The sequence below is a fragment of the Ornithorhynchus anatinus genome, chromosome 19 (assembly GCF_004115215.2).
Source record: "Ornithorhynchus anatinus isolate Pmale09 chromosome 19, mOrnAna1.pri.v4, whole genome shotgun sequence".
Taxonomy (NCBI): domain Eukaryota; kingdom Metazoa; phylum Chordata; class Mammalia; order Monotremata; family Ornithorhynchidae; genus Ornithorhynchus; species Ornithorhynchus anatinus.
In genome coordinates, this window is record NC_041746.1 from 15,419,843 (window position 1) to 15,435,291 (window position 15,449).

The 15,449-nt window shown below is 47.6% G+C and overlaps 1 protein-coding gene across 3 annotated transcripts in view; it reads right to left on the reverse strand.

Annotated features, from left to right (window-relative positions):
• BTBD9 (BTB domain containing 9) overlaps positions 1-15,449 on the reverse strand; it is a 260,533-nt gene that overhangs the window by 9,368 nt on the left and 235,716 nt on the right. For all 3 annotated transcript variants that reach the window (XM_029047292.2, XM_029047291.2, XM_029047293.2), the window contains exon 10: positions 2,779-2,857. In XM_029047292.2, coding sequence (XP_028903125.1) covers positions 2,779-2,857 — 79 coding nt within the window. The remainder of the gene's footprint in view (positions 1-2,778; positions 2,858-15,449) is intronic.

Genomic DNA, 15,449 nt, shown 5'->3' on the forward strand with positions numbered 1-15,449 from the left:
AAAGTCTCGGAATTATTTTTTCTTCATCCTCATCAGCATGACTATTAAAACATTATAAAAGCACGGGGAGGCGAAGAATATGAAAATCTGAAACCTAGGCTTTCCTTGGCCTCAATATGGCCACAGTCCACTTTTCCTGAACCTGCCAAGATAGTTGAGAAACAGCCACAGAACTGTTAAAGCTAAGATTACCATTTTGAATAATAATAATAATAATTATGGTATTTTCTAAGCACTTACTAGCTACCAGGAACAGTGCTAAGAGGTGGGGTGGATACAAGCAGAGCGGGGAGGACACAGTCCTTGTCCCACATGGGGCTCACTGTCTTAATCCCCATTTTACAGATAAAGGAATTGAGAGATAGGGAAGTGAAGTGGCTTGCCCAAGCTGTGGGGCCAGGATGAGAACTCTGGTCCTTCTGACTCCCAGGCCCACGCTCTATCCACGCTCCTTCTCTCAGCTCGCCAAAACGTCCAGACATCTTCAAACAACTTTATAGCCCACCAGAGGCTCCAGCTTGATGATGCTAAGCATTATTTCTTCTTTGCTTTGATATCCTTCCTATCTGATCTGAGTAAACCGGCACTCATGTTCTTTTAATCCAAAGGGAGAACTCAGAGATGGATACGATGTAAACACGGCCAGCACGGAACGAACACACCTCCGCTGTCTAAGAGCATCGCTCCGATATCGACCCGCTCTGTTGTCTAAAAGCAAAGTGGCTTTTCCTTTCCCCTCTACGTCCCCCTGTCAGCTCCACCTGTCTGGAGAGGATCCGACCCAGACTCAGGTAAGTGGAGGTGGAATTCCCTTCCTGGAGGTTGCTGGATTTGACACCGCTCTCTGCCTCTTCGCCGGAAGCCTGGAGGCCTGAGGGCAAAAACTTCCTGCCTCTGTTTTTGTGTATTTATAATTACAATTGAAGTAATGGGCGATGTTCCTTATGATGTCTTTGCAATTACACTGTTTCGCGGACCCACGCCCCTCCCTCTGTAAAGCTTGTTATGGGCAGGGAACGTGTCTGCTAATTCTGTCTTATTGTACTCTCCAAAGCGCTTAGTTCACTGCTCTGCACATAGTAAGTGCTCAATAAATATCACTGATTATCGTTATTATTACTGTTATATTAAAGTGTTACCATGTCACAGTTTCTGGTGCAGAGGGCTGGCTAAAACAGGTCCAAGCCACACTGAAACCCAGCCTAATAATAATAATAATAATGTTCGTATTTGTTAAGCGCTTACTACGTGCAGAGCACTGTTCTAAGCGCTGGGGTAGACACAGGGGAATCAGGTTGTCCCACGTGGGGCTCACAGTCTTAATCCCCATTTTGCAGATGAGGTGACTGAGGCACAGAGAAGTTAAGTGACTTGCCCAGAGTCACACAGCTGACAAGTGGCAGAGCTGGGATTCGAACCTATGACCTCTGACTCCAAAGCCCGTGCTCTTCCCACTGAGCCACGTTTCCTAGATTTAATCCGATAGGGAGGCAGTGAGACCTAGTGGAAACGGCACGAGTCTGGAACTCAGGAGACCCGGAATCAACTTCTGACTTTGCCATTAGCATTAATAAATATTACCCTAATGATAATTATAATAACTGTGCCATTTGTTAAGCACTTACTATGTGCCAGGCACTGCACTAAGCGTTGGGGTGGATACAGGCAAATCAGGTTGGACACAGTCCCTGTCTCACGTGGGCCTGATTGATTTGGTACACTGCAGGTAATACTCACTTCAACCCCAGCCCCAAGTATCAGTTATAGTATAGTTCTAATCAATCGGTGCTATTTACTGAGTGCTTACTGTGTGCAGAGCACAGTACTGAACACTTGGGAGAGTAGGATGTAACAAGGTTGGGAGACACGCTCCCTGCCCGGATCTTATGAGATCTCTCTCTTCCGGGGATCGTTGAGGGGTTTGCTGCAGGGACCGCAAAGACGTCATTCAATTCAATCGTGTTTACTGAGCGCTTACTGTGTGCAAAGCACTGGACTGCACTGGAGGATCTCTTAGTGCCCTCGCCTTGTCCTGCATTCTATCAAGAAAAGCAGCGTGGCCTAAGGGATAGAGCACTGGAGCCTGGGAGGCAGAAGGTCCCGGGTTCTAATGCCGGATCTGCCACCAGTCTGCTTTGGGACCTTGGGCAAGTCACTTAGCTTCTCTGTGCCTCAATTCCCTCATCTGGAAAATGGGGATTAAGACTGTGAGCCGCAAGTGGGACAGGGACTGTGTCCAACCCAATCTGCTTGTAATAATAATAATAATGTTGGTATTTGTTAAGCACTTACTATGTGCAGAGCACTGTTCTAGCGCTGGGGTAGATACAGGGTAATCAGGTTGTCCCACGTGAGGCTCACGGTCTTAATCCCCATTTTACAGATGAGGTAACAGGCACAGAGAAGTTAAGTGAGCTGCCGACAGCCACACAGCTGACAAGCGGCGGAGCCGGCATCAGAACCCACGACCTCTGACTCCCAAGCCCGGGCTCTTTGTACCCACCCCAGCGCTTAATACAGTGCCTGGAACATAGTGAGCACTTCACAAACACCCCGATGATTACTGTGAAGAGCAAGAGAAGATTCAGCGAAGGGGTGCCGAGTTCAGCTCCCAGTGAAAAGCCAGGGTGTCTCCAAGGTGAAAACCAAGGGCTGACTTTATCCTGAGCTGAGCCCCTGGAACAACAGGCCCCTAGTCAACGGGAGGGTCCTCCTGTTTCACTCCGAAATAATCGCCCCTACGGACCAGCTCAGTGATTCCTAAGAGGAGACTCCTACCTCGTTTGCAGTATTGTGTGTTCCGACTATTCGGATGAAGGATGCTGGTTGCCGGTCGAAAGCTATCTCTTGCCAAGATCTGCAAAAGAGAGAAGAGGAACGAGCCACATTAACGCGCATCACCACCGGCTGCCGAGTGATGTAACAAGGACCCACGGAGGTGGCGGCGTGGGAGATGATTCCCAGCCCGGACACAGCTGGGAAGCTGCCACGCAGCCGTCATGCCAGGGCCTAGAAGAGGAGGGCATCTCCAGGGAGACGCACTCAGCTCCTGGGGGACGTTCCAGGGCGACGTCGAGTCTGTGAAAACAATTCCAAGTCATTCAAGGATCCGCTGCCCAAGCGCGCCCAAAGCCAGGAAGACAGCAAGCGCTCCAATGTGCGGCGAAAAGCAGACGACTCCCCACGCTGTTGATTCCTTTTGGCCTCGTGTCGAGCTTCTCTTTAAAACTACTCTGTTCGGAGTCGTGTGGCACTCTAAAATGAGAGGATTTTACACTGTTTCCTATCAAAAACATGAAGAATTTACAATTACTGCAATCCCTCCTTCGCTAAAGTGCTGAAAACGCCAGCTGCTGAGAGACCGCTTCCTGCAAGCTGTCTCTGCTCACAGAAATGCTAAAAAGGAAAACCAAAAACAGACTGATTTATGGGGATTTTCCCATTTCAGATGTTCAGCTCCTCTCTCATTACACACTCCTCATTTGAATTAATTCCTTGTTGCCCAGACCTTGTTTCCACTGGAGACCACTGCCAATTTGGTATTTTTTTTTAATGGAACTTGTTAAGCACTTACTACGTGCCACGAACTGTTCTAAGTGTTGGGGTCGATATAAAGTAATCAGGTAGGACTCAGTCTTAATCCCCATTTTACAGATGAGGTAACGGAGGCCCAGAGAAGTGAAGTGACTTGGCCAAGGTCACACAACAGACAGGTGGTGGAGCCGGAATTAGAACCCAGGCCCTTCTGACTGTGACAGCCAAAACCACCCACCTTAGTCAGGTCTCCAGTGGACACTGACTGAACGCCTAGTGCCTGACTGCAGGGGTCAGGTGACAGAAAGTACCAGAAATTACCACTAAGGAAATAAAAATAATAATAAAAATAACTACTGTGGTATCTGTTAGGCGCTTACTATGTGCCAGGCACTGTACTAAGCACTGGGGTGGATATGAGCAAATCGGGTTGGACAAAGTCCCTGTCACACATGGGGCTCACGGTCTTAATCCCCATTTTACAGTGATGAAATCTATGAACTCTGGCTTCCTCCCCTGAGGGAAGAGTAGAATCTTCTGCCATGATTTGGGCTCCCTGGCAGCCCTAGAGCTGTAAATGATAATAACTATGACCCTTATTAAGCTCAAACTGTGTGTCAAGAGCTGGGGCATATATAACATTATATAGCCTATATAGACCACAGTCCTCTAGAGCCTAAGGTCATTAGGGGCGGGGAATGTGACTTCTAAGCCTGTTGTACCCTACTCTCCCGAGCGCTTAGTATGGTTCTCTGCACATAGTAAGTGCTCAATAAATGCCACCGATCGATTGGTTATCCAACAGGATGCAGTCCCAGTCCCATCGTCTACCTTCTCCCCATTTCACAGTTGAGAAAAGTGAGGTCCAGAGAGGTTAGGTGTTTTGCTCAATGTTACTCAATAGGCCAGTGGCAGAGCTGGGACTAGAACCCATGTTTCCTGACTCCCAGGCCTACTATGGTCTCTCCTCTAGGCTACGCTGTCACTCCTCGGAAATTAGACACCCGATATCCTACATCTTCTTTGTAAAAATCAGTGGGGGAAAATATGCCGATCAGAATTACGGTGAACAAACAAGGTCTTCTAGCTTTTTAACTGTCTTATCACTTTAGAGGTACTATGATATGAAGATACATTTTCAATAGGCCCAGAAAAGAAAAAGAAGTCATTTTTTTAAATGGGGTTGGGGGTTCTTATCCCATTTAAGAATGTCCCCCGAGAAAGGGGACTAGTGGCAACAGCACAGACCTGGGAGTCAGATGACCGGGGTTCTAATCCTGGCTCTGCCATTTGCAGGCTGTGTGACCTTGGGCAAGTCACGTAACTTCTCTAGGCCTCAGTTTCATCATCTGTAAAATGGGGGTGAAATACCCGTTTTCCCTCTTAGGATGCGAGCTCCAAGAGGAACAGTGACTGAGTATGATTTATCATGTATTTATGCCAGTGCTTAGTACAGAGCTTGGCACAGTGTGAACGCTTGACAAATTTACCTTTTTGTCACAGTACTTGTTAAGCACTTAGCTTACTATATGCTAGGCACTGTACTAAATGCTGATGCAGATCAAAGATAATCAGGTTGGACAGAGTCCCTGTCCCACATGGGGCTCACAGTCTAAGTCAGAGGGAGGGGTACTTAATCCTCAGTTTACTGATGAGGATACTGAGGCACAGAGAAGTTAAGTGGCTTGCCCAAGGTCACAGAGCAGAAAAGTAGTGGAGCTGGGATTAGAGCCCAGTTCCTTTGACTCCTGGGACCTTGCTTTTTTCCACCAGGCCATGCTGCTTCACTATTATCATCATCATTATTATTATTATTATTATCATTATTCTTACTGTTCTTCTTACTTCCTCACTTCCTAGATGGCCTTGGAGATCCTCATTACGATCCTGGGAGAAAGTAGGCATTGGCACATAAAGGGGTCTTGGCAATACTGACTGCCAGCCCAGCCTGTCCAATTTTGCTCTTCCAATTCCCCAAACAACCCAGACCAGGGGACCGCGCGACACACGGAGGCTTCAGCATCGTCTCTCTCCTCTTAGGTTGACGAAATCGCTGTTTAAAGTGTGTGGGAATGAGTGGGAAAGCACATTCCGTCAGTAATACAATCAGAAGATCTCAATTTAATACCAATCTTCTATTACACCGCATTAATACCTACTCACGTTAGAGTTCATTTTCAGGAACGCAGCCTCAAAGTTGAATGTACGAATCCACTTGCAGCAAAGCAACACTAATACCGAAGTATATGGGGAAAGAAGTGGTGCTTCCAGTTCAAAGAACCGCTACAAACCACTGGGTCTCTTGAGCCTCTTTTTCAACTATTTTGACTGGTGCTCAAGGGGTGATAAGGTAGAAGAAGCAGCGTGGCTTAGTGGGAAGAACACGGGCTTGGGAGTCAGAGGACATGGGTTCTAATCCCGGCTCTGCCACTTGTCTGCTGTGTGAACTTGAGCAAGCCACTTCACTTCTCTGTGCCTCATTTACCTCATCTGTAAAATGAGGATTAAGACTGGGAGCCCCACGTTGGACAACCTGATTACCTTGTATCTACCCCAGCACTTAGACCAGTGCTTGGCACATAATAAGCGCTTAACAAAAACCATAGATTAACAACTTATTTGCATCTCAGTTCCCTCATCTGTAAAATGGGGATGAAGACTGTGAGCCTCATTTGGGACATGGACTGTGTCCAACCTGATTAGCTTGTATCTATCCCAGTGCTTAGAATAATGCTTGGCACACAGTAAGCCATTAAACACCTCAATTATTATTATTAGACAAACCACATCCCCAGGTACATTTCTAACCCCTAGGCTGCTTGAGCCAAGGCCCGGTATTAGAAAACGCCTTCATCTCGTCTATCACCGTATCCTATAGCATATTCTGATGTTCTTTCCTGACAGAACATTAGGTTGTGTTCACCGAGAATTGTGACGACCTCCTCTCCAACCCAGTCTTTCGGGTTTCAATGGGGCAAAAGTGTCGCATCTGTTCAGCGCTTACTATGTTCCAGCCACTGTTCTAAGCCCTGGGGTAAATACAGGCTAATCAGGTTGGATTCAGTCCATGTCCCACATAGGGCTCACAGTCTTAATCCCCATTTTACAGATGAAATAACTGAGTCCCAGAGAAGTGAATAGTCTTGCCCAAGATCACAGAGCGGACAAGTGGCGGAGCCTGAATCAGAAGCCGGGTCCGTCTGATTCCCAGGCCTGGTTCTATCCGTTAGGCCATTCTACTTCCTCCCTACTCTCCTTCCTTCCATGTCTCTCCCCTCTACACAGTGACCCCCACCCCTGCATTCCCAAGGGAAACCTAAAGTCAAACACTGGCAGGGATCTTTTGGGTCACGACCGCCCCCTCCCCCATCCAAAAGATAGGGAAAAACCTTATTTAAGTAGCTGTCAAAAACACCCCTGATATAACTGAGACCAGGGGCTGGAGGAATTAACAGCCTTCCGACCATCCTGATTGTGTTAACTCTCTGTACTGATGCTCTGTGGGCATTTCTCACTAGTGCTAATGCACAGCTCACAAATGCTAATGAAAAATGGCTTGGGCTCCACAGGGAGCACAAATAAACCAGCCAAGGGAGGAGAGGTGGCAGTCTTCCACCCCTCCTGGCGACGAAGGTGCCCACTGAAATGGCTCCACTTGCCCCTAGCGAGAGAGGCTCCGGGAAGTTTATTACTACGAGGGGCCCATCTACTAGGTAAGGACAGCACAGAGAGAAATCTTCAGAGTTCCCGATGGAGAAGAAGAGGCCAGTCCCTTGTGGGAATCCCTTTGGGATAAAGGGGAAGACCTCCACGTGGTGCAGGTTGGAGCCCTGAGAAGGTCCCCCAAAAGAAAGGCTGTCAGCTGTAATATAGCCTGAGGTCAGTGAAGGCGGCATTCTTTTCTACGGCGCATGGCGCTGAGGCGGGACAAATCTCAGAAACCTTGAACAAAGGGAAAGTCCGCCCCGGGAGATTCCCTCTGATAACACTTTATAATAATAGAAATGACAACTGTGGTGTCTGTTAAGTGCTTACAAGGAGCCAGGCACTGTGCTAAGCCCTGGGATGGATACAAGCCAATAGGGTTAGACAGAACCCCTGTCCCACATGGGTTTCACAGTCTTAATCCCCATTTTATAGATGAGGGAACAGAGAAGTGAAGTGACTTGATCCTCACAGTGACCCCACAGCTGGGCTCATCCCTCGCAGCTGCGGACTCTTACTGTCTGCCACGCCGATAAGATTGGACAAGGACAGCATTCATCTCCTCGGTCATATCGAGAGATGATCTATGGACCGAGGAGAAAGAGAGGGTTCTTTTTTCCTGGTGAGGAGGGGAAAAGGTAGCCGCTCCTGTTGGTGTGTTCAACGCTTGGTCCGGGATGCCCTTTACAGTGCAGTCTTTTATAATAATTATAATTACGGTACTTGTTGAGAGCTTCCTGTGTGCCGAGCGCTGTTCTAAGGGCGGGGGTAGATACAAGTTACAGTCCCTGTCCCACATGGGGCTCACACTCTTAGTGGAAAGAGTCTGGGCTTGGGAGTCAGAGGTCGTGGGTTCTAATCCCAGCTCCTCCACTTGTCTGTGGTGTGACTTTGGGCAAGTCGCTTAACTTCTCTGTGCTTCCGTTACCTCATCTGTAAAATGGGGATTGAGACTGTGAGGCCCATGTGGGACAACCCGCTTACCTTGGATCCTTGTATCCCCATTTTATAGATGAGGTAACTGAGACCCAGAGAAGTGAAGGGACTTGCCCAAGATCACAGAGCAAACCTGTGGGAGCCAGAATTAGAACCTAGGTTCCCAGGTCCGAGCTCTATCCACTAAGCCACGATGCTTCTTTCCCTTTCTTCCTGGCATACTTCCTGTTCGACAGACATGGTATCGCACTCCCTGAGCCCAGACTAGCAGGGAAGATGGATGGGGGGACTGTAGTGAGCACGCCTGAGTCCAATCAACCATGTGATTTGGCCAGCTCGCTCTCTCATTTCTTGAGGTGGCAGGGAGAAGCTCCCCCTCCTCTCTGTGCTTCCTTTGCTCCAGGGACAAGATGAGTGGAGCGGGCTGAGCCAGGAATCAGGACAGGGGCCCTGAGATCTGGTTGTCTTGCCCGGTAAACGAGACTTTCCTTGCTTCCACAGGGATCATCAAGCTGCTCGAGTCGGTACTGGGGGATATATTCGGGCTGGAAACTCAAAGCCCGAGACTGTAGGGACGAAAAGGGCCAAACCGCAAGCCAGGGGATGCCTGGTGCCTTAAATTGAGTTCATGTCACAGATCATTCACGTTTCTGGTTTAGATTCAAAGTCAATCAATCAATGGCCTTTATACAGTGCTTACTGTGCACTGTACTAAGCGCTTGGGAAAGTTACAAGACAACAGAGTTGGTGGACACATTTCCTGTCCACAACGAGCTTACAGTCTAGAGTCTATTGTTCTTAAATAGGCTTGCCTTAATCCTTTTCCTACTCCCATTTAGGAATGTTTAGGAATGACCATTCCAGGGGTGAAGTGACGGAAGGGAGGATTTTCCAGTCTTGTCCCGACTTTCACCCTGGTGAATCTTCTGGTCTGGGTAGGGTGAGATGGTCCTCCGCCTACCAGTTTGCGGGAAGGATACGCCGAGCCCATATTCCGCATTGGAATGAGACGCAAAGCCTTTTTCCCCCCTCTACTTCATATATGTCATTGTCATTATGTGTTCATCTCACTGGAATCTGCGTTCCTGCTTTTCCCCGAGACCCAACCTCGTCTTTCTCCACTTTGTCGTGGAGTTATGGCATCTTGGAAACTCGCCGACATAGCTGGACGATGAGGTTCGGATTGGCTGGTCCATCTGAGCTGGCACCGGTCCCTGCTGTACAAACCACTAGCTCTCGCTACCCAGCTGCGGTGCGGTTGGATGCCGGCCAGGAACCCTCCCCTTGGGGTAGTCCAGCTGAAAGGGACGGGGCCTCAATGCACAGCCCGTCGAAATCCCCGGGCTTTGCCGCTTTGGCGGTGGAAAGATATTAGCCTGGTTACCACCCTAGCTACGGGGGCGGTGGGGAGGAGGGTTTGTTTAATGGTATCTGTTAATACGCTTACTGTCTGCCAGGTACTGTATTAAGCTCGGGGGTGGATACAAGCAAATGGGGTTGGACACAGTCCCTGTCCCACGTGGGGCTCACAGTCTCAATCGCCATTTTACCGATGAGGGAACTGAGGCCCAGAGAAGTGTCTTGCCCAGGGTCACCCAGGAGACAAATGGTGGAGCCGGGATTAGAACCCATGACCTTCTGACTCCCAAGCCCGTGCTCTATCCACTACGCCACGCTGCTTCTACTTAATACTTCACATCTCTCGGCCATCCCTCTTTCCCGCCCCCCTTCCCACCCTCCACTCCTTCGGCTTGACTCCCCCAAGGAGACGCGGTAATTGATGATTAGCATTCCGTAGCTACTCCTGCATCCTGCACGCCCGTCATATTTAATTACATTTTAACTATATTCGTCTTCGATAATAGCACGAACATAATTTAGATAATTATCTCTCGCTCTCTTAGTCTCTAACTCTGTCTGTCTCACTTAGGGCGCCTTGCAACAAAAAATCGCTCTCCCCGCTCAAACACATAAACAGACTCTCGGGCCAAGTGCTTTCGTCTCTCCGACGGCAACAGCTGTCGCTCCAAAACCCAAATGGCTCTGAGCAACAATTCAGAAAAAAAGGAAAAGAATTCTCCATGCGGGTCCCTTTTTAAAATTTATATTTATATTATGGTGCGTGTGTGTGTGTGTGTATATACACACATTCCTGTCCTGGGAGTAGGTTGAGAGGCAGGGGAGGATAGTCAAATTATAGCCTACACCATAAAACTTTCTCTCTGGCCTGGCATTTTACCTTTCACAGGGTTTAATGGGTTTCCTCACAAATTTCAACTATGTTGAAGCACTTCTAAATGTCTGATAAGTCTTCTGAAGAGATGTGTTCTTTCCAAACCATTCAGCGCTTGGATCTTATAATTAATGACCTTTCCCCTCACCTGTTAAGGGCTTCTTCCAGAAGAACATCAGATAAGAGAGCGAGTGCTTTCTTCTTCTCCGAGTTTCTAAGGGAGAGGGTTGCTCTTGCCTATTCCTATGGAGAGACAGGACTAGGGGCCAGAGACCTCAAAACGGCCCTTTCAGGCACAAACCAGCAATCGAGGGAGAGTCCATTAAGCCATTAAACCCTGCTGCCATTTTAAGGTCAGCTTATATACACACACACACACATATATATATATATATATGTCTGAGTGTGTGAGAATCAATTGCACTTATGGAGCGCTTATTGTGTGCAGAGCACTGTACTAAGTGCTGTGTGTGTGTGTGTGTGTTCATGGCATTTCTTAAGCACGTTCTATGGACCAGGCACTGTACGAGGCGCTGGAGTAGACACGAGCTAATCAGGATGGAACAGTCCTGGTCCCATGTGGGGCTCACAGTCTTAATCCTTATTTTGTATATGCGATAACTGAGGCCCAGAGAAGTGAAATGACTTGCCCACCGTCACCCAGCAGACAAGGAGTGGATCTGGGATTCGAACCCAGACCTTTATGACACCCAGGCCCGGGCTCTATCTACTAGGCCACGCTGCTTCTCCTGTGGTTGCAAGTTGGGATTCTTTAGGATGGTCTAGAAAAGTAGTTCATCCTTAGCTGAACCTACCTAGCTCACGGTGGTACGCAGTGGTCTTGGACTTGGGAGACTTTCCTGGGGGATTAAACTCTCTCCCCCATCCTCCCCGGAAGCCCCTGCACCCCTAGCTAGGAGAGATCTATCCAGGGCCTCCCGGCCTGGGAGCCAGAGTTCACAGCTGATCAGATGTGCATTTTTACAGTAACCAACCCTGCAAATGATCAATATTCTACCTGCCCTCAGGGAGCGGCTGAAGAATCGACAGCTGCTAGAGATGCCCACCAAATCCTGCCAACTGAAAATTCCATCTGGCAAGGAGCAAAGGTATTTATTAATTCCCTACCAACATACCACAGGAAATGATGCTAGGGTAGGTAGCGGCACCAGTCCTCTTTTTTTTTTACGGTATTTCATTCAATTCATTCAGTCGTCTTTATGGAGCACTGTGTGCTTGGGAGAGTCCAATATAACACTAAACAGAAAAATTCCCTGCCCACAATGATTGTTCAGTGCTGTGTCCCATAATTTAGCACCGTTCTAAGTGCTGGGATAGATATACGATAATCAGGTTGGACACAGTTAATGTCCCACATGAGGATCACAGTTTTAATCCCCATTTTACAGATGAGGTAACAAGCCCAGAAGTGAAGTGACTTGACCAAGGTCACAGAGCAGACAAGTGGTGGAGGGAGGATTAGAACCTAAGTCCTCCTGACTCCCTCTTGCAGTTAAATGTCCTACTCTAACTGACCTAAGGGAGTGGCATTCTTCTGAGGACTTCAGATTATCCATATTATCCTTTGAGACTCATCACACACCCTAAGATAATGAGGCTCCACCATGTTCAGAAGCCACAGTAAATCTGACAAATGAGCACATTTTCTCCTAATATTACGACCACTGCCCAATTCTCATTGAGAACTCAAGTTCTGTATTTCTGATATTCCCTTTTTGACTAAGTAGAAATAACTTTTTTTAGTTGGGAGAAGGAGATTCCAATCGTGCTGAGGTGAGGATTTTACTCAATTTTAATCCCTCTCCATCGGAGAACCTGAAAGAGAGAACTGCAACACTGTTGCTCCAGGCTCTGCCGGCTGCCACATTTGAAAGCAGCGTGGCCTAGTGGGTAGAGCCTGGGCGTCAGAAGGACCTGGGTTCTAATCCCGTCCCCGCCACTTGTCCGCTGCATGACCTTGAGCAAGTCACTTCATTTTTCTATGCTGAGTTCCTTCATCTTTAAAATGGGGATTAAGACCGTGAGCCCCGTGTGGGACAGGGACTGTGTCTAAATCTGATTAGTCTGCATCTACCCCAGTGCTTCTTAGGGTGTCTGGCACATGGTAAGCACTTAACAGATATCATTAAAAAAAAAAAAGCGACAGCTGGGGCTGAGATGAGGACAGAAGGCAGCATCAGATTCTGGGGATGTAGAACCCTGCCGACAACCCTACCGGTAACCGCTGTCTGCAATCCCATCTCGATTTCTCCCTTGGGAATGAACGAACATGGACTCGATCCCCGGGTGTGATGGCCGGAACTAAGCAGGAACCCCTTTTCAGACGATGGGAATTGGGCAGTTTTCTCTATTTTAACAATACCAAAGGGACGTCAATGGCACTGGGGGATCGATATCTGCAAAACAGCAGAAGAGAGGACAAAGCTGTTTCTCCTGTCAGCCGGGCCAAAAATCCATCTACAAAACCCAAGCCCCGTCCAGGAAAACTTCCTCCAGGCCCAGTTCCACCGTCCAGAACATAAGCAAGGCTAAATGGAGTCCTGTCACACGGTAAGGCCCGAGCCCCAAGAGAAACGGCATCCTCCAGGTCAGTCGGGAGTAGCGGTTTACAGGTGACAGAGGAGGAAATTGGGGGCATTTGTGAAAGGATATCAGAAACTCTAAAGACCCGACATGTTTTCTTGGCAAAGAAAGACACTGCTGTCAGCACTCGCTTCCTCCCTCTGCCCAGAGCTACTTAATGAACTGAAATCCCTAAAAACGGTTTCATAGTAAAAAGGTTGACATACCCTTCATGCCAGCCTAATGATCAGCAGTTTCTTAGGTTGCATTACCAGCCAAACCCAAAACAACTTTAAAAAAAAAATTCCACACTAAGGCTCAAGATCGTGAGTGAGGAGCAAACTGTACTGAAGCTGCCTTGGCAGGCAATGATTGTTCGAGGAAGTTTTCTCTGTGTATAAAGAAAAGCAGTGTGGCCAAGTGGATACAGCACAGGCCTGGGAGTCAGAAGAACCTGGGTTCGAATTTCAGCTACGCCACTTGTCTGTGGTGTGACCTTGGGCAAGTTACTTCGTTTCTCCGTGCCTCAGTTATCTGTAAAATGGGGATTGGGACGGTGAGCCCCATGTGGGACCTGGACTGCCTCCAACGTGATTAACTTGTATCTACCCCAGAGCTTAGTATAGTGCCTGGCACAGAGGAGTTCTTAATGAATACCATTAAAAAATATAAGGATGATTAAAAAAAAAACTTTTAAAAGTGAAAATACTTTCTAGATAAGAAATTTAATTTTGATGGCTTGCATCCTCTAACGAGCATGAAGCGCTCACTACAGTGTTCTGCACACAGTAAGCACTCAGTCCTTACGAAGGATTGATTAAAGCATCATTCTCCCCGTTGCCCAAGTTGTACATTGAACTTATGTAGAAACACAATAACTTTTATAAACACTAGGGAGCATTTCCTTCACTGCAGCAATTATTTTGGACAAATCAGACACTTCCTTATGATGGTTCTCAGATTATAATTTTTTTAATGCTTCTAGAGTCATGAGAATCCTGGTTATTTCTTCAATACCTAGGTAGAATGCCCGAAAACCTGATTTCAATCGACTCCCAGTTTTCCACCCTGGCAGTCCTTGGACTTGAGGTTTTTGAAAATGGAAGGGAGATGTCAGGGAATCCAATTGCATTCGCCAAGGTTAAAAGTTTTCCTTGACACATGGAAATCTCCAGCGATGAAATACCGTAAGGCTTTTATAAAGCTAAATCAGCTTATTTTTCCTGCATTATTTCCAAGGGGAGAAAACCGACCAGTAAACTCTTTTTGATTCCATTGACAGGCTTTTAAATCTGATAGATCAGCTATTAATCTCTGAAAGCCTGCAGTGAATACATGTAATAAATTTGTCATCCTTTTATGAATAAGCTCTTGGTCCTGAGGGCTGCAGGTCTGACAATTCCCCCTTCCGATATTATTCCTCTACCGCTTGTATTTCGGGGCAGGTCAGTCAGATGCTGTTGGTGTTTCTGGAGATATGAGCGTAAAGGGGCATTAGGAGCGGAGTAGGAATCAAAAGAGGTGCCGATGCACGTGTCTAAATCCAACGCTGGTCCAGGTTGGCAAATGTTAATTCAGTGTTGGGGAAAGCACTGCAAGACAGCCTCCATCAACCTCTCAATTCCGGAAGAGTTCCTCCCCCGTCCCATCTTCCCTGTCCTCCTCGTCCTTGGAGTTGCCAAAGACGACCTCTTCAGTGGCATTAGCCTGTGGGCCAAAGAACCTGGATTCTAATCTCAGATCCACCACGTGCCTGCGGGGTGACCTTGGGCAAGTCCTTCACTTCTCTGTGACTGAATTCCCTCATCTGCAAAATGGGGACTCAGCTGTTGGACTAGGAGCCCTAGGTGGGATCTGATGATCTTGGGTCTACCCCAGCCCTTAGTACAGTGCCTGGCACTTAGCACTTAACAAATACCACAATTATTATCATTATTATTACCATTAGTACCAGTTCATTTTCAAGAGTTCATTAGCTTTCCATCAAAAGCATTCCAAATAGTTGTCTGTGATCCCTTCTGGCAAATTATTTGGTCGATATTTTTGAAAAGTTCAACTGATTTTCTTAATGTCGTGCAGCAGACAGTAGATTTTGTTGAAATGACTCAATGCCTAAATTTCCCTTATTGCGGTGGTCAATCCACTAATACAGGAGCAGCGAGATCTAGTGGAAAGAGCCAGGCCCTGGGAGGCAGATGACTGGGTTCTAATCCTGGCTCTGCCACATGTCTGCTGTGTAACCTCGGGCAAGTCACCTCACTTCCTCTGTGCTTCAATACCTGGTCTCCCCCTACAAAGACTGCGAGCTCCAGATGGGACCCGACGAGCTCGCATTTAGGCCAACGCTTAGTATAGTGCGTGGCACCTAGTAAGCGCTTAATAGACGGCACAATTATTATTATCAGTAGTGGTAACCTGAGGCTTCCCACACGATACTGGAAGGACGGATTACGCCGTG